Source organism: Pleurodeles waltl, chromosome 1_1 (assembly GCF_031143425.1).
Source record: "Pleurodeles waltl isolate 20211129_DDA chromosome 1_1, aPleWal1.hap1.20221129, whole genome shotgun sequence".
In the NCBI taxonomy this organism is placed as follows: Eukaryota; Metazoa; Chordata; class Amphibia; order Caudata; family Salamandridae; genus Pleurodeles; species Pleurodeles waltl.
This window is the reverse complement of record NC_090436.1, coordinates 173,028,745-173,048,902: the sequence shown is the minus strand read 5'-3', so window position 1 is coordinate 173,048,902 and position 20,158 is coordinate 173,028,745. Positions and strand designations below refer to the sequence as shown.

The window sequence follows — 20,158 nt, the reverse complement described above, 5'->3', positions numbered from 1 at the left end:
GGCGGACGGGGTGTTGCCGAGGATGAGGACTTCCGTTTTTTCAGAGTTCAGCTTTAGGCGGCTGAGCCTCATCCAATCTGCGACGTCCTTCATACCCTCTTGTAGGTTGGTCTTGGCGCTGGCGGGGTCCTTAGTGAGGGAGAGTATAAGTTGGGTGTCGTCGGCGTAGGCGGTGATGATGATGTTGTGCTTGCGTACGATGTTGGCGAGGGGGCTCATGTAGACATTGAAGAGTGTCGGGCTGAGTGATGAGCCTTGGGGTACGCCGCAGATGATCTCGGTGGGTATTGAGCGAAACGGAGGGAGGTAAACTCTTTGGGAACGGTTTGAGAGGAAGGAGGCGATCCAGTCCAGGGCCTGGCTTTGGATCCCGGTGGAGCGGAGGCGGGTGATTAGGGTGCGGTGACAGACGGTGTAGAAGGCAGCCGAAAGGTCGAGGAGAATGAGGGCGACTGTTTCACCGTTGTCCATCAGGGTTCTGATGTCGTCTGTGACTGAGATGAGGGCGGTTTCCGTGCTGTGGTTGGTTCGGAATCCGGTTTGTGAAGGGTCGAGCAGGTTGTTGTTTTCCAGGAAGGTGGTCAGCTGTTTGTTGACGGTCTTCTCTATTACCTTGGCTGGGAAAGGCAGGAGAGAGATGGGGCGGAAGTTTTTCAGGTCGCTTTTCAGGGTTTGCACTGCAGCTGCTGCTGCTGCCAACCCCTCAGACAGGTTTCTGCCCCCTTGGGGTCCAGGCAGCCGTGGCCCAGGAAAGCAGAACAAAGGATTTCCTCTGAGAGAGGGTGTTACACCCTCTCCCTTTGGAAATAGTTGTGATGGGCTGGGGAGGAGGTGCCTCCCCCAGCCTCTGGAAATGCTTTGATGGGCACAGATGGTGCCCATCTCTGCATAAGCCAGTCTACACCGGTTCAGGGATCTCCTTTCTGCACCAGGAGCTCTGAAGAAATCTCCTGTGGGTCGACGGAATCTTCCCCCTGCAACCGCAGGCAACAAAAGACTGCATCACCGGTCCTCTGGGTCCCCTCTCAGCACGACGAGCGCGGTCCCTGGAACTCAGCAACTCTGTCCAAGTGACTCCCACAGTCCAGTGACTCTTCAGTCCAAGTTTGGTGGAGGTAAGTCCTTGCCTTCCCACACTAGACTGCATTGCTGGGTACCACGTGATTTGCAGCTGCTCCGGCTCCTGTGCACTCTTCCAGGATTTCCTTCGTGCACAGCCAAGCCTGGGTCCCCGACACTCTAACCTGGAGTGCACAACCTTCTGAGTTGTCCTCCGGCGTCGTGGGACTCCCTTTTGTGACTTCGGGTTGACTCTGGTTCACTTTTCTTTTAAGTGCCTGTTCAGGTACTTCTGCGGGTGTTACCTGCTTCTGTGAGGGCTCCCTACGTTGCTGGGCACCCCCTCTGTCTCTTCATCCAAGTGGCGACATCCTGGTCCCGCCTGGGCCACAGCAGCATCCAAAAACCCTAACCGCGACCCTTGCAGCTAGCAAGGCTTGTTTGCGGTCTTTCTGCGTGGGAACACCTCTGCAAGCTTCTTCACGACGTGGGACATCCATCCTCCAAAGGGGAAGTTCCTAGTCCTCTTCGTTCTTGCAAAACACCAAGCTTCTTCCATCCGGTGGCAGCTTCCTTGCACCCTCAGCTGGCATTTCCTGGGCTCCTGCCCACTCTCAACACGATCACGACTCTTGGACTTGGTCCCCTTGTCTTACAGGTACTCAGGTCCAGAAATCCACTGTTGCTGCATTGCTGGTGTTTGTTTTCCTTGCAGAATCCCCCTATCACGACTTCTGTGCTCTATGGGGGTAGTAGGTGCACTTTACACTTACCTTTCAGGGTCTTGGGGTGGGCTATTTTTCTAACCCTCACTGTTTTCTTACAGTCCCAGCGACCCTCTACAAGCTCACATAGGTTTGGGGTCTATTTGTGGTTCGCATTCCACTTTTGGAGTATATGTTTTGTGTTGCCCCTATACCTATGTGCTCCTATTGCATTCTATTGTAACTTTACACTGCTTGCATTACTTCCTTTTGCTATTACCTGCATAATTTTGGTTTGTGTACATACATCTTGTGTATATTTCTCATCCTCATACTGAGGGTACTCACTGAGATACTTTTGGCATATTGTCATAAAAATAAAGTACCTTTATTTTTAGTATATCTGTGTATTGTGTTTTCTTATGATATTGTGCATATGACACCAGTGGTATAGTAGGAGCTTTACATGTCTCCTAGTTCAGCCTAAGCTGCTTTGCCATAGCTACCTTCTATCAGCCTAAGCTGCTAGAAACACCTCTTCTACACTAATAAGGGATAACTGGACCTGGCACAAGGTGTAAGTACCTCTGGTACCCACTACAAGCCAGGCCAGCCTCCTACAGACTTCCACTCTGCAACTGCATTGCTGTGTTGGCCTACTGCTTGCTGTGTGCTTTGCTGTAGGAGCGACTGGTACTTTGCTACCTGCTTTGCTGTGTTGGCCTCTGCTTCTTGCCTGGAGTAAGAAGGACTAGACCAGTTCTCTACATCCTTGAAAGCAAAGTTCTCCAATGGATTGTTGTCTTGCCCCCTGCTCTCCACAGTCTCAGGGACATCAAAGACTGGCTGCAACTCTCCTGGTGCTGCTGGACTCTGCCATCTGTGAGTCCTACCTTTGCCTGAGGTGCCCCCTCCAGTCCTGGGCATCAGAACCAGGTGCTGTAGCTGATGTTTGTTCAAAATGATGCATCGGGCCCTTGACATCAAGGCTGTGCTCCATCAAAGGTACTGTTTCAGTGGACACTGCATGGGTTCTGTAGCTGGCATAGCCTCAATCACGGTGGGCCTGAACTTTGGATTTGCACTGGTCCCTCGCGATCTGAAGTAAGGTTTTGACCGCTAGTGACTTCTAAGCACTGTTTTCACATATAATCTTTAAAAAATCATATCTCGACTTTTACTAATACGATTTTTGTAGTTGTGGTCTTGTTTTACTCAGAAAAATCTTCTCAATGTTCCTGAATTGGTGGAGTCTTTTTATGGCATCTTTCACTGTAATTAAATGTTGCACAAATACTTTACACATTGCCTCTGATGAAAAGTCTGCCTGTTTCGCCTCAAGCTAGCAGAGGTGAGCACATTGCTGTTCTCTGGACCACAGAGGAAACGGAGCAGACTTCCTCTGACGGAAAACCAAAGGGATAAAGGATGTTCACTTCTTTGTTTGTGATCTGTAAATCTAAGTAGATGCTAATGCCTGTATTATAAGAAGCCAGGCAGTTGTCAGCCTTCAAATTATCTTCTTCCATGAGCCTCACAGCCCTTTCTTCGTCATTGTTCTACAACCAGATCCAGTGAAGTCACAAAGCTTTAATTTTGGCTTCAAAAAGTTATATGTGTAGTCCTCTTGCTTCAATGTCTACTTCAATGACGACACAGCTCTATTGATGTGGAGCACTGCTACATCAGTCTAAACCAGGTGGTGGAAAAAATATTTATCACCAAAGACCCCAAATCTTTTTTATGCATAAAACTTCCTGCTCCCTTTGACAAGACTGAAACAAGACGTCAAACACTGGAGATCGTTGCCTCTCTTGCTTTTAGGCAAAGAAGCCCTTTTTAAAATGATGCCCCTGCCATGTTTCCTATATGTCCTGCAGAACACACCATACCCAGTACCCGACCCCTACTTTAAGGCAATCAATTCACAACTCAGATCACTGCTTTGGGAAGGAGGTCTGGCCAGAGCAGCCCTCCACAAACTCACTAGGAGCAGGTACAACAGGGGCATATCCCTTCCAGACCCCTAAAAGAACTACTGGGCAGCTCAAATCACCACCGTAAACCACTGGGCATAATCCTCCCCTAATGAACCAACGTTGTGCATGGATAGATATTTTATGAAACCATCAGGCTATTTGAGGGCCCTATACAGTCCATATATGTGTCCCCATGTAACGCGCCCCACAGCTACAGTGATCACCATACGGCAAACTTCCCTGAAAAAGCTAGGCTGGAGGTACAAAATAACAGCGGCAACCCCCTTATGTGACCTTGGCATTAGGTACCCCGGGCACCTTACCAAGGTTTGATAAATGGGACTTGATAGGTGTCTTCCAGGTAGGAGACCTCTGGGTGAATGGGGAAGTTATCCCTTGGTCAGACCTCAGTAAAGAATACGAGCTAGCACCCACAAAGATCTATTGCTATCTGCAGATATGACACGTACACATGGCAATATTACCCAAGAAGATGGACACTTGCCTTGGAAAGCGACCTCCCTTACATACCGGAAATTACTTAACAACACCTCCAACCCTTCACTCGAGAGAGACATGGGCACAAGACCCAGGAGGCATGGAGGATGATGAGTTGGCAGAGGCCTTAGCATCCCTGAGGGAAGGGGCAATAAAAGCAGGATTCTGCCAAGTACAATTAAAGTTATTCCACAGAATCCATTACTCCCAATCCCTACCATTTAGAATAGGTTGTTGGGTGGGGGAGGATTGCAGCCATTGCAAACTGGCATGTTCTATCACACCCTGTGGGCTTGCCCCATAATTCAAACCTACTGGACAGAGGTGGTGGGTTGCATGATTGAAGTCACCAGGAACATCTTCACTGTGTCAGCAAAATGCTGACTCCTGAACATCTGGGGAGAGACTGAGGTGACACGAATGATGCAGTATTGATAGGCACTGTGGCTCATTGTAGCTAACAGAACGTACTAGAAACTGGGGTGGTTTGGGGGACTCACCGTCAAGATTGGGAGAAGAATATGGAATGTATCATGCTGACAGAGAGTGTGGTATATGTGGGCCAGGATGCTCCGGCAAATAGATCAAGATTTGAGGACCCTGTAACACTGATGGTGCTCCATGGGACCCTGCACGGAACCACTTGAACCCTCGAATACCCCATGAGATGGTCAACTGAATTGTGGGCATATGGTAGGGTGAAGGGGAGAATTGATCGCTACCGCACAACCAACGTTATCTATGTCCTGGAGTTGCTTACATGCTTTGTCTCCCTTGTTTAAAATGTCAATAAAAAGATTTACAAAAAAAGCGTGTGAAAAAAACTGTTAATTCAGACAGAAAACAAGGAAGCAAGCTGGCAATAACCTTTCACAGGTTTCTAGGGAATATGTAGACATCATCTAAACAGATTCCACCCTATGAAGTGGAGCAGCAAAAATCCTCAAAAAATTGCTAATTTTTGCAAAGTTATAAAACAAAAACAAAAGGACAAGCAAATTTAAGGAAAAGCTTGTTTTGAAAACAAAATAGACGTATATCCGTGGAACTATAATTAAATTAAAATAGGTAACTGTTTATTAAGAGGTTGCTTTCCACCAAGGGGCTCCAACTGACATCAAATACACAATGAAAGCAGTGCTCAAGTTGTCTATATTAATCCAGAAGTTTCACACAGAGGCAGAGTTGAAAAATGAAGTATTTACTCATCACACTCTGAACCTTTGGCAGATAACTCCACCAGTAGAGTTTCTGATCTGACACTGGTGTTGAAACCCAAGTGATTTATGAAAGAAAGAGCACATACTCCAGGAGATGTGAATTTGATTTACAGGCCCACATCTAAAGTGAGCTGGAGTTGCAGCATTCCTCTTAGTGAGATGTGACCCACTTCTATTCAGAAGCTCTTCACCAGTCAGCTACCAAAACTATTTCATACTGAGAGTGATACATCTGGAAATGGTTCGCTTTCTCATGACTTTATCCAGGATTATTTTAGCAAACCCAACAATCATCTTCAAAGAAAGTGGAAATTAATTAATGGGTGGTACAGCTATCAAAGAGAAATATGGAATACCGACACCAATTTAGGCAGGAATGCCGGCTTTACTTTCATCAGTATGTTGATCTCAAGATGGCATATGGTGTACATAATGAAAGTGCTTCCAGTTTTCCCTTTCTCCTTGAAGGTGCCATCACACTTATGATGAAAGTTTTATTCACTAGATGTAGCATAGCACACCAATACACATTTAAAAGATGAGGCATCTCGGGCATATATTTGTGTCATACGCCAGGGCAACAAAAGGGAGGGTTGAAACATATTTCTCATTAAATTGAGTAATCTGATCAATATTGTTACACCAAACAAACAACCTTCCTCAGGTGTGCTTAACAATGCTGATGTTGTAGCTAGGTAGTCCTACACAGTGCTGCTGTTCAAACCAATTCAGGACAAGGAGTTTGCGAGTTGCATAATATTAAGATGTTTAATGTTGTAGGATTGACAGAGCTATTAGGAAACCATCTTGGAATAGCTTTATATTGCGGATGTGGATTGCTTTTGTAACCTTGCTTGCATCACAATATCTAGGACCTCTAGGAATTAAGTCTTCCACTACAAAATTCATCACATGCTGGCTAAGCATCTGGAGACCAGGAGGACTGTGGGGGACGCAGGTCCTCACTTGCCTGAGGCAGCCATAGGAGCTATTTGTACATGTCTACTAGGTCCAAGTACCAGTACCGGCAAGACTAGTTAGTTGCGATCAATGTGACATGCAATGGGAGGCTGATCTTCTGATTCACCTTCAATATCAGAGGTATAGCAGTAACACCCAGTGGTTGTGGGTGAAGCACCAACCCCTCCATGATTTTCATTAAAACCTGTCAAAGGGCCTACAAGTAATTGCAATTGTATTTATATAATGCTTACTACCCCTGATGAGGTGTTGAAGCGCTTTTTGGTGAATAGCACGCTACTCTGGAACCCAAAACGATTAGTGATGGATTAGTATAGGGAAATATGAATTAATTAGAGTGGTGGACATGCAAGTCTGTTAGTTGGATTGAATTGAATAATGGAGGGATAGAAGAGGGAAGAGAGTCTAGAAAGTATTAATTGCGAGGTCATAGTGGTAAGAGGAGGTTTGGTATGAGTAGTAGGAGAGGCGGAGGAGGGAAGAGTCTGTAGAAAGTGATTAGGTAGGGAGATCATAGTAGTAAAATTAGGTTTGATGTGAGTCAAAGGAGAGATACATGAGGGAAGAATTTAGAAGGATTAATAAACACACATGCACTCGATCTTCATGAAAGCCTGTTGTGAGTAACAAAGGAACATTCATATTTGCACTAATGATAGCACAACCTAACAAGCGGAATCGGTCTGCAATGGAAACCCCAGAACCATTTGGAAAGTCACACCTGAAAGCACTTCCACGATACAACAATGGCAGATTGTACACTATACAAATGGAAATATAACACAGAACCCACATTAAAAAGAAATCAAAGAAAAGGAAAAAAACAAAACATGGCAATAGTGATCTCTTATTGTGTATTTGATATTTCCAGACATACTCAAAAGCCTGAATGTATGCATCCTCCTTTTCTATGAAACAAACCAATCTTCTTTGTGCAGTTTCTCAAGGAGTTGCTGAGGCTTACCATCTTGAAGTAATGCTTTCCCAAAAACTTGCAGGCAAACACAAACCTAATGCGTGATATATATCTCAACTCTTTTGGGGATTACAAAACATATACAACACCATTTCCCCACTTCATGAAGTGCACATGTTCTATTCCTCTCTCCTGTAAAAGAGGCTGAATCTCTTTCATCAAGATGTCTGCTTTGGATAAAGGAGAGCTGGGGTAGGTGGAAGCCTCCAGTGAAGCTGAAGAGAATACTTATAATTTAGTGCCTGTGCAACCTCCTTGACTGAAGTAATCTGCTTTCAATATGAACAAAAAGACACCACCCGTGCCCACTAAAGAAGAGTTGTGGCAAATCCCTTCCCAGAAATTAAAGTGTTTTTTTGTTGTGGTCTGGAGAAATGTGAATGGGGAGGATCACAACTGTTTTTTGCCCTCTATTTGACCCACTGGCAGTGTAGCAGCATGAAACCAGTTGCAGCATCCACTGAGCTTGCTGCCATGCCCTGGTAAATAGATGGCTATATCCAAGAAAATCCAGTACCGCTTGTAGTATTTTCATGCGTAAGTGGCCATACACAGAGCCTGTGACAGTCATGCTCTGCATTGCCTCTCGAGTTAATTTTCTCTTTTCTCCCTTTTTTAGTCATACAGAATATGAATTTGTCTTGCCCACACATTACCAGAGAATTTGGTTGATCACTCCAGGAGTGTCTAAATTACACAACCCCAGATCCCATAGACCGTGGAACCGAGTCTACAGCATCCTGTTCAATCTTCCTAGCTTGTTTAGAACTGTCGCTCTATCACTCCCACACATTAGAATACTTCAGAATGGGGACCTAAGCTCTTTCCAAAAGCTTGGAAAAGCGAGATTATCCATCTTGCACAAAGCAGTGCTAGTATCTAGCCAAGGCATTGCTAGCTTTGAGACTGGCTTTCAGAAAAAGACCCCTATGGCATCAAATCACTTAGATTCTCTTTCATTAGGGGTACGGTGTGTATGATTTAGGTTTTAGTTTGGCTGATGATGCTTTCAGCACTAAGCTTTCCAGAGGTCTAAGTAGGCTAAAACCAGTCTGGAGTTGCTTGTGTTCCCATCTGGAGGGGACATGGCCTGGCAGGTCAGGCTGGACTATTTCGATTAGAGCAGGACAGTTTGCATATAGCAGGCCTCTGTCTACTGTCGCATTTTGGGTTAAAAACAATAGTCTGGGATGTGCTCTGAGTGATTACTAGTGGGTGAAATAAAATCAAGAATTTTATTCATCAACTTGTTGTTTATTGCAAACCATATGCTATTCAGCATTGGTCCTGCATCAACTGAACAGTCCAGCAAGTTCTGAAAGCTCACATCTTCCATGAATGGGAACAGCAGCAACCCCAGATCAGTTTCAGCCTTGTTGCGTCTCATCACTAAGGTGCAGCTTGAATATTACATGACCCACATCTGGGCATTTCGGTTGCATTTAGGACCTGTAATTAAGACAATCAAGGAATGGATAAACAACCCATAGGAGTGAACCTGTCTTCATGTGAGCCTAGGTGCCGCACCATCATGGGATGTAAACTCCTCTGTGGTTAAAAATATTATTATGGCCTCCTCTGCTGTATGGAAAGTTTTACCAATGTTACGAATATGCATGAAAGAAACATTTAATACATTTGTCTGTAGCTCTTTTTCATGGCATTTTCATTACTTTGGATGGACAGGACTTACCAGTATCCATCTGCCAAACATACACAGAGCCATCTGAACATCCAACCACCAGGTAGTCATCTGACGGCCTCCATTTTATAACTTGGATAGGAAAGAGGTGTCGAGAAGCTAACATGATGCATTTCCTCTCCCGCAGACTTAGAAGTCCCACTGAGTGATCACTGGCCACTGAGCAAATACAATGCTGGACCCTTGCCTGGAAAGACAACAAAGTACATTTACAAGTAATACAAGCTGTTTTAAAAGTACAGTTTCAAAACAGAACATTGTAATCAATAGCATTTTCTTCTTGTCCAAATCAACTGCCAGTTGGCAAAACACCCAAGCTCTGCTAGACAGAGAACAGAAAGGTTTCCAATACGAAAGGGAAACATTATTTACTGACAGAAGTTGTAACAGAATTGTCTTTATCATCTTGCACACCCTCTGAATGCCTCAAAAGATAGAAACAGCAGAAGGCCACCGAACTCACTATCTCTCCCTCCAGACTAAGGCCAAAGAACCCACTACCTCTCCCTCAAGAGTAACGCCACAGAACCCACTACCTCTCCTTTCACACCAAGACCACAGAACTCACTACCTCTCCCTCCACGCTAAGGCCACAGAACTCACTATCTCTCCCTCCACACTAAGGACACAGAACCCACTTCCTCTCCCTCCCAACTATGGCCAGAGAACCCACTAGCTCTTCCTCCAGAAAAGGTCACAGAACCCACTACGTCTTCGTCCAGACTAAGGCCAGAGGAACCAGTACCTTTTCATCCAGACTAAAGCCACAGAACTCGCTACTTCTTACCCTTGACTCACTCCCCATCTCTCAAAAGCAATCACATTAAATGTCAGGCCACATTTATATCCTCTTCATTTATAGTAAACCAGATGCAAGAGTCAATCTGATCTACAGATTAGCATAATGTTGTAGTCGGTCCTGTGTAACTGCAGCTGAGCAACATCATCTTGCTCCTACACGTGACCAAACTTGAGGCAATATATCTCGAAACAAAAATGACAGTAGGATGCAACAGTTCAGGCCAATACAGCGCTTGCTTAGTTTTGTCTCCTCAGCTTTGTGTCCTTAGCGTAAGGTTTACAGGATGCATAAGGAGATTATGTCTGTCTACCCTAAAGAAGTCAGAAATAGCAATATGCTCCTGATAAGCATGCAAGTTCTCTCTGCTGTATGAGAGAAGTGGTAGCCTTCACATGGAACTAACCCCCTTGTCAAATCTTGTGATAATGCACCACGCTTATGACAGTTCATCAAATAAAATTGTGGACAAATAACATTTTCTAGAAAGGATCTTCTGGTTTTTTTTCATTTGGAGAGAAGACTGATGTACTTCTGGGTAAGGGAATAGGAAATAATCTCAGACATATGATGTGTGCACTTGAAGTACCCCATGTCTAAACAAAGGACTTTAAGCACAAAAAAGAACTCCCAACAGTCACCCTCCCTGCTGGTTGAGCTGAAGACTGCTAGGCTGAACAGAGCAATATGATAATACTAATGAGGCTCTACATTTCTAAATGGTGGCTGGAGGTAGGGGAGAGGGATGCCGGGGTGTGTGTGGGGGTGCAGTGGGTGTTGCAGATAGTAACAAAAAACATCCTGTAAGGTAGACTATTCTCCAAATACTTTGCTACACATAATTACCATATCTGGTGTGCTAGCTTGCCAGGAAGCTAGGATGTTTGCTAGCACTGTTGGAACGGTAGGAGTCACCAGCGTACATGTATACACTTGGCTTGGTCTGTTAAATTTGTGAAAGGGTTTCACTCAGACATTTCTATGCTACTGGGGTGAGAGAACTATAATAGAATTATAGGTCTGTCCTTGTATGCTAAACGTTGTGTCTAGCAAGTGCTTAAATGAAGAACAGATTCCTATTAAAAGGTATTCAATCTTCAAAAGAGGAAAATGTTGAATTTTCTTCCTCAACCAGGGTCCGGTCGAAGACTAAGCCAGATAGTTTTGCACTAAGAACTAATAGTGCCAATCTAGCCCTTGGCAAATGATTCAAGCCGGATCTGGAGAGAGTCAGCTGTGCAAACCCTATATCCACACTAATCAGGCAGAGATAAGGATTGCGTCTGTTTCTTGCAATGCAAAGCCTGGCTGCAACGGAAAAGCCAGCACAACAAGGTCAGGCAAGAGCAAGAAGAATGAAGAAGCATATTGGTAATCCCTAAACGTCTACATAAATGTTGTAAATGGAAGGAACGCAAAAAGAACAAGTGATGGACGGAATGCTGAACAATGTCAAACATTCCCTTCCAGTACAGAGATCTGGGCCTAAATCCATCATTTTCTTGCCACCCATGCCATTCCAGTTTGGACCCAGTCATATGCAAATCAGTCTTGACCCTGCTCCCCATGGGAACAGTCCAGCCCGAACTGCCAAGCCAGGTCCTCCCTGGACTGAAAACGAGCATCCTAGGACCGGTTTCAGGGTATCACCCTTCATCAGCCAGGCTAGCTTGACTCCAGTGGTATGGGGAGCAAGGGACCCATGTCTGGGCATACCCTTCCCACTTGGGGTGACAAATGCAAAAAGAACAAGTGATGGACGGAATGCTGAACAATGTCAAACATATTCCCCCTCAGAACAGAGACCTGGGCCCCTGGGCCTAAATCCATCGTTTTTTTGCCACCCATGCCATTCCAGTTTGGACCCAGCCATATGCAAATCAATCTTGACCCTGCTCCCCATAGGAACTGTCCAGCCCGAACTTCCAAGCCAGGTCCTCCCTGGACTGAAAACAAGCATCCTAGGACCGATTTCAGGGTATCACCCTTCATCAGCCAGGCTAACTTGACTCCAGTGGCATGGGGAGCAAGGGACCCACGTCTGGGTATACCCTTCCCACTTGGGGTGACAAACGCAAAAAGAACAAGTGATGGACGGAATGCTGAACAATGTCAAACATTCACCCCCAGTACAGAGACCTGGGCCTAAATCCATTGTTTTTTTGCCACCCATGCCATTCCAGTTTGGACCCAGTCATATGCAAATCAGTCTTGACCCTGCTCCCGATGGGAACAGTCCAGCCCGAACTGCCAAGCCAGGTCCTCCCTGGACTGAAAACGAGCATCCTAGGACCGGTTTCAGGGTATCACCCTTTATCAGCCAGGCTAGCTTGACTCCAGTGGCATGGGGAGCAAGGGACCCATGTCTGGGCATACCCTTCCCACTTGGGGTGACAAATGCAAAAAGAACAAGTGATGGACGGAATGCTGAACAATGTCAAACATATTCCCCCTCAGAACAGAGACCTGGGCCCCTGGGCCTAAATCCATCGTTTTTTTGCCACCCATGCCATTCCAGTTTGGACCCAGCCATATGCAAATCAATCTTGACCCTGCTCCCCATAGGAACAGTCCAGCCCGAACTTCCAAGCCAGGTCCTCCCTGGACTGAAAACAAGCATCCTAGGACCGATTTCAGGGTATCACCCTTCATCAGCCAGGCTAACTTGACTCCAGTGGCATGGGGAGCAAGGGACCCACGTCTGGGTATACCCTTCCCACTTGGGGTGACAAACGCAAAAAGAACAAGTGATGGACGGAATGCTGAACAATGTCAAACATTCACCCCCAGTACAGAGACCTGGGCCTAAATCCATTGTTTTTTTGCCACCCATGCCATTCCAGTTTGGACCCAGTCATATGCAAATCAGTCTTGACCCTGCTCCCGATGGGAACAATCCAGCCCGAACTGCCAAGCCAGGTCCTCCCTGGACTGAAAACAAGCATCCTAGGACTGGTTTCAGGGTATCACCCTTCATCAACCAGGCTAGCTTGACTCCACTGGCATGGCGAGCAAGTAAATGGAAGGAAAACAAGAACCGAAATGATTGCAAGAGGTGATTTAGTCTGTTACAAATGGTTAAATGGAAACTGGCCTCAGCCCTCTGGTATCACCAAATGATCACACACTTGGCCACTCTGTATTATGATATTCCAGACTTACAAATGAAGGTACACCCAGAGGCTCTTTTCATCCCTCACTGTCCCATCATCTACGGGCACATGGATTAGAGGAGTGTGTGCATCCTATTTCATAATATCATACTGGGTGGCATACATGATTATCAAAACAAATGCATCTCATCGTTTCAAGCTCACTCTATTCCTTTCAACCATTTAGTAACAGGGAACAACAAGGGAGGGGTACATATGAGGAAAGGGTTGGGAAGACTACAGTGTGCAGTAAGGCAGAGTATTTATGAAAGTGAGGAGTTAATAGCAACAGGAAAGTTTTATAGCAAGGACAGAACCAGAAAATGAAACAGGTGATGAGGTGGAAGGAGGTGAGAAGGGAAAAGCAAGAAAAAATGGAGAGTGGAAGCAAACAGAACAGAGACCGACAAGGCACTAGAATGAGTTGTTAGGTGGAAGAATAGTATTTACCGGTAACACTGGAAACAGCTTAAAGTAGAAACGAGAAGTCAAGCAGAGGGAGGATATCAGCAGAAAAGTAAGATGTGGCAGAGGTCTTAGCCTGCATGCTGAGCGACAGACAGTGCCAGTGGTTAGGTTTACTGCACGCATTCCTATCATCACCTTTTGTGTATTTGAAGCAAAGTCTTAAGTAGCAAGAGTATGCCTGAACATTGTGCTGTGCTCACTGTGCCACTGGAACCAAGCTTCACCCAAATGAAGAGCCTGAATCAAGGCAAAACTGGTCCTGGGTTGCTTGTGTTCCAATTCAGGGAAGTCCTGGCTTAATATTTCAGGCCAGACTGTTCTTATTGGACCAGTGTCAAGAGTGATTTGCATATGGCTGGGTCCAAACTGAGATGGCATGTGGGCAAAAGTACAATGGGTTGGAATATTACCCTGAGCGATAGTCAGTGGTTAGACAAATTGCAAACTGTCCTCCCACTACCTTTAGTGTGTTTGAGGGACAGACAGTGCCAGGAGGAAGGTGGGCCAGAGGAAGTAATCCCATCCCATATAAATAGGAGTAAAATGAAAATTGAGCCAGACTAGTTGCTCCGCTGCTTAACTTCTAATCAGAGCCCTGTGTTGCAATCCTCGGCGGAGCAGTAGATAAAAAAATGGGTGTTTTTTTGGAAAATCGTTTTATACCCTTGTGCATTAAATTGTTAATATGAGTAATTTGATGTAAATGTGTGCAATCTGTGAATATGTGTGAATTAAAAAAAATATATATCGTCCAGGTTCGAGCTGGGAGACCTGATTCCGTCACCCCAGAGGCTCAGGGTAGCCCTCTTCCTGGGCACGGGTGGAGTCGTGAGGCGCTTCTCCAAACCCATCCAGCAGGCGACATAGTGCCGAGCAGCGCCACCCTGGCCAAGACGCTCCAGAGAACAGGGGAAGCTGCGAGCACAGTTCCCGGGGACAACCACGCAGTACGACTGAGAAGATGCGGCACCACTAGCAGAAGATTCGGGGTGGCAGTGGCTGCTAACAGGAGAGGCGGCCTGCCTGAATTACTTCTCTGACTGGCTGTAGGACCAGAGGGGAAGCCTACTCAAAAGAGATGTTGGTAAGCCTCAATACTCAGGGCATCACCTTGTTGTGCCTGCAACACAGAAGTCACACCTCCCTGTCCCCAGAGAGGAGTGGGCGGCTGGCACCCGCGTGCTGGAAGCTGGCCTGAACACAGCGCCTGATCAGAGGACTCCAGCCGGCTCCACGGGGGAAGACCTCTGCCCCATGAAGTGCATGGGTCTGCAGGGCTTTTTTAGCCTCTGAAAGAAAGGAGTGGCTGGGCCGAGGTACCTACAGCCATCACCCCGGTTAGGCCCATTATAACGCGCTTAGGTACTGGTCTGCCCCCCAGGTCAGCGACTCACGAACAAACACCACTTGACACCTGTGAGGGGTGAGTGAGGCCACCGCAGACCAGGCGCCCATTCACAACAGACTTCACAAGCTGCCCGTAAGTTACTCAGACACTCCAAAGACAAAGTTCTCCCTGGTGACAGAGGATCTGGGTAAGTCTTCTTCTCCACACGTACTCTCTGCAGACTCTAGCTCCTGTGGGTTTGTCAGCAGGAGGCTAGCGCAGTTTTTGAGCCTAATAGGGAACATTCAGGTCTACCTTCCTTGTTTAAGTGGAGAGACTGGTGAAAAGGGGTAGACCACGATCCAGAGGCGACACCTAACCAGTACTTGGAGGAGGCAGGCCGCAAATAGCGGTGAGCAGTGGGTGAAACAGGGCCCCGAAAAGTTATGGACTACAAAGGAGGCTATGTCCAGCAAGGAATCAAGCACTGAGTCACATGCACAGGATGCAGCAAGACCTGTTAGTCTCTGGTACAGTACAGAAAGCTCCACCATGAAATACCTCAACTCGGTAGACTCCTAGCCAAAACCAGGCTGGGACAGCGTCAGTTCCCTAGACGTTCGCCTAGCTCACTTGGACGCACAGGGCTTGAGAGCATGGTTGCAGCTCAAAGTAAAAAAGATTGAATCCTCAAAGGCTGGTAAAATCGTCAGGAGGTCCAGGTGGTTATCACTCACCCCCTGGTAATCAAGCCATATTGCCAGAGGGAGAGGAGGCTGAGAGCCCCGTTTAACCGGTCCTTCCTGGAGGCGATATTTGCATCCCTCAAGGACGATCTCCAGTCAAAAAGGACGTCTCTCACGACTTGAAAGCAGTGCGCAAAGATATTGCTGAGCTTGGGGTCAGGGTGTTGACACTGGAGGACCAGGAGACAGGCCGGGATGAAGAAATTGAACAACTTCAACAAGAAGTCACCCATCTCAAAGACCAACAAGTCGATTTGCAAGCCAATGCGAAAGACCTGGAGAACAGGTCTAGACAAAATGACATTTGCATAAAAGGAGCTCTAACTGTGGCAGAGGAGGAGGACATTGAAGCATACGTACAAGCCCTCTTCGCTCAAAGCAACAGGCACCAGCATTCAACTGGACCAAGTGCACAGGGTTGGCCTCCCATCCTCTAAAAATGCTTGCCCACCAAACATCCTGGCCTGTGTCCATGACTTCCTCCTGAGAGAGCAGATCCGACGTAAAGCATGAGAGCAGCACCTCCTCCAGTTTCAAGGTCATACTGTGACGCTAAATTACTCTGTGACGTCCTCCCTTAGGGAACAGAACATCTCCTACTTGTGGGGATACTCATTCCATATTATCTTCCACTGGGATGGGAAGCTCCACCAAATGTGTTCCCTTACAGCTGCTTGTGAATTGTTAGGGATAGACAGAGACTCAGGTAAAGCAACTTCACCCAGTCCCAAGAACCGTAGAGCCACAAAACGCTTCAGATGGCAGAGGAGCTCCAACACACCCAGAGACCTGCAGCCTGACCCAGACACTATTGCTCAGGAGAGGAGAGCAATCCTAGAGAAACTATCAGGGGACCCTGACAAATGAATCACGGCTATAAGTACTAGAAGGTAATGGAAGGATAACATGAGCTAAAGCAAAGGGGGCTGGAGGAGGGGGACCGATCTGGTCCGAAGAGGGAGACCGATGAAGGAAAGGAACTGGCTGAGGACCACAACTCTAGAGATACCACTGGACCACAAGTAGCTCTGTTTGGAGCTCTTGTCCTACCGGGGACACTGTTTATTGTTGTTAAGTTGGGCTGGTAATGGGGGAGGATACTCATGCAATCGAAAGGAATAGCTACTCAGAGTCAGACTAACATTGGTTGGTAACGACATAACAGGTCACCAACTAGGAGACTCTAGAGTCTCTGAGAGTAACAAGCTTCCAGTTACATTCCTGCCACATCTATGCACCACACAATAAGCTGCAAATTCTTTCCATTAATTTAAGAGGGTTGAATAATCCTGTTAAAAGACAGACCCTTATTCTGTACTTAGAGCAAGCGAGGGATGATATATGCTTACTCCAAGAGACATTCATGGCGTCTAGCGATTGGCAACGTCTCAAATCTAGATATTTTACACAACATTTTTTTTTCGTTCAAACCTACCAAGAAAGCAGGGGTGGGGATCTTGCTCTCTAGTACATTTCAGAAGAGAAACAGAGCTAAAAAAGCCGAAATTAGAGGATGACTCTTGACATACCACATACAAATATGTGATCAGGCCTTTGTCCTAGGTACTATATATGCCCCCAAAGAAAGCCAGGAACGCTTCCACCACAGATCAATAGCAGAGGTTATGACAACCAGGAATAGGATGGTGCTACTTGGAGGAAACCTTAACATAGTCTTTAGTAACGAGCTTGACCACTCCGCACAGAGACAGGGTGGTATTGGGGAACTGTCCAACAAGAGTGTGCAATGGCTTCTAGAGATAGGGTTGAGGGACCTATGCTGTGTGTGAAACCTGAATTCTGATGATTAGACATTTTATTGACATGCCCACAAAACCTATGTACGTCTTGATAATTTTTTTGGGGACTAAGGAGATACAAGATCTGGTCACCTCAGATATAGAACCTCGATCTCTCTCAGACCACACAGCGGTGTCAGTGGACCTAACACTTCCCCATCTATATATTCACACCAATCATGGCAGGTGCGCACAACACTTTTACACGGCACTCACTAACTACCTAGACACCAACGGCACAACTGATACACCTATTTCATTGTTGTGGGACACTCTGAAAGCAGTGATACAGGGAAAATTCCTAGCCCAATCCCTAGCAGATAACAACAGAACTAAATGAGGGAGTTGGAGCGTATTCATCATTGCACCGCTGCCGCCACAGTCTGCTGACAGCTGGAAGCTACTAGAAAGCAACTTAGGGTTTGGATACAGACAGAGCTGAATACTCACTGTTGCGCCTTAAAGATACTTTCTACCTGGGGAGCAATAAATGTAACAAGCTTCTGGATAACTGTCTAGGAGCCCAAAGACAGGCAACGAGAGTGGAGTCCCTGGAGGGGGAGGACGGGGAAGAGATTGTGACTAACAGTCACATGGCAGCCGGATTTCAAGGGTTTTACACAGAACTATATGCAGGCCAAACCCTTTCTGGGGATGCCCCCGACTGGTACCTGCAGGGTGAAAAAACGACCCAGCGCACCGAGAATCAGGCCACTGACCTATATCGGCCTATAGTTATTGAAGAGGTTGTAGGAGCCATAGCACGTTTAAAGCCCCATAAATCCTTGGCACCAGACAGGTTGCTGGCTGCGTTTTACAAACCCTCTTGCATGACTTTGGCCCCGATTTTGACTAGACTGTTTAATTCATTTAAGGGTCAGACTTCAATGTCAACCACAATGATAGAAGCCTCTATCATCGTTATTCCAAAACCTGGTAAAGACAGGAAGCAATGCGGGTCCTACAGACCCATCTCTCTCCTTAATGTCAATATCAATCTTTTTTGCAAGCATCTTAGCGGCCCGTCTGAATCTGCTTATGCCAGGTCTGATAGCCTCAGACCAGACAGGCTTCATCCCCCATAAGCAATGCAGTGACAACACCAAGAGACTCCTTCATCTGATAGACAAAGCTCAGTGCTCAACTCGCCATATCATGCTTTTATCCCGAGACGCAGAGAAGGCGTTCGACCTGGTCCACTAGCCATACCTGGTGGTAACACTAGTCCATTTCGGCATCGGGGTGTGCTTATGCTCCTGGATTCTAAGTAGCTATGTCTACCCCAGAGCAACAGTTAGAGTTAAGAGCCAAACCTCTGCCCCATTCACTATCAGCAGAGGTACAAGACAGGGGTGCCCCTTGTTACGAAAACCAATGATAAACTTGATCACCTAATTATATGGCATTCTTCTACATGCTTCCCCATCACCCAAAGTCCCCAGTCAAGCATGTGGGAACTGGAAATTGGCAGACAAAATTTCCAGAGTCATGGAACGAGCTATACTACAGGGCACGCCACATGGCTAGCAACACCATGAACATAGAGATAGCAACCAAAATCATTACATACTGGTACCTTACGCATCTCTGATTGCACAAAGGAAATCCACACGCAGTCCGAATTGCTGGCATCACTGTGGCCTACCGGGGACATATATATATATAGATATATACATATATATATATATATATAGATATATATACACATACATATATCAGATGAATGTATAGACACAAACTTAATTCGATTCCCGGCATACACTATTCTAGGCCTTCCAAACGCACTCACTCACCCACTCAATTCCCGCAATGGCCGCAAAATTAACATTACTTTAGGAGCAGCTCATCAGATGATTCTTGCACACTGGGGGACAGATAGAATTCCTACACATTTAGCTTGGATCCACTGCCTGCGGCATGTCCTAGGGATGGAGAAGTTGACCCTGGTGTTGACGTATCAAGGTGACTCCTATAGAGAATTATAGAAATTGTATCTCCCACTCCTGACCAAGGACTTCAGGAATCGGACTTGCCCCAGATATCTACGACTACTCTGTCTCACTGACATGTAACACCCAGCTTTTGCTCTACCTGTTAGCTCTACACTCGCTACACATATAGGCTAAGTTGTTAGTTTATGACTTTACGCAGCATGAGTAACCCGGGATAGAGGGGTGCAAGGAAGGGAAGGGGGATTGAAGTTGGCAGGGGAGGGGAGGTTTGTTATTTTCTTTTTTAATCTACCACTGCTTGACCCGTCACACCCCATCAACCTCTGGTTGTAGGAGGGTGTATGTGTATCCAACAAAACTACTCAATAAAACAGAGTTAAACCATAAACTAGCCTGTTAAGAAGCTGTTAAAACTGTAGGACTCATTTATTGGAGGTGCACATTGCATTGCTTTCCCAGTAAAGATAATTATAATAAACGCTTCATGTATACCACTTTTTAGAATAGTCTTGACATTTTGTAGCATTCTGACGGGTGTAAATATTAACCAAATTATTGTACCTAAATATGTCAGAATATGGATGGAGTCATAGCACAGTTCTACTGGAATGCAAGCCTGTAATCTTCAGGCAACAAAGAGATTTCAGGAGTGCTTAAATCGCAGTTATCCAAACTTATCTGAATTTTGAGTTAAGATGAAGAGAAGTACCACAACTGGGAGGAAGGAAAGGGTGCATGTCATTATCTGTTACAATATGGTCACAGCTGAATTAAAATCACTCATACTGGCTACAGA

The 20,158-nt window shown here is 46.1% G+C and overlaps 1 protein-coding gene across 4 annotated transcripts in view; it reads right to left on the bottom strand.

Annotated features, from left to right (window-relative positions):
- WDR7 (WD repeat domain 7) overlaps positions 1–20,158 on the bottom strand; it is a 972,184-nt gene that overhangs the window by 821,347 nt on the left and 130,679 nt on the right. For all 4 annotated transcript variants that reach the window (XM_069219934.1, XM_069219942.1, XM_069219953.1 and 1 more), the window contains one exon: positions 9,111–9,306. In XM_069219934.1, coding sequence (XP_069076035.1) covers positions 9,111–9,306 — 196 coding nt within the window. The remainder of the gene's footprint in view (positions 1–9,110; positions 9,307–20,158) is intronic.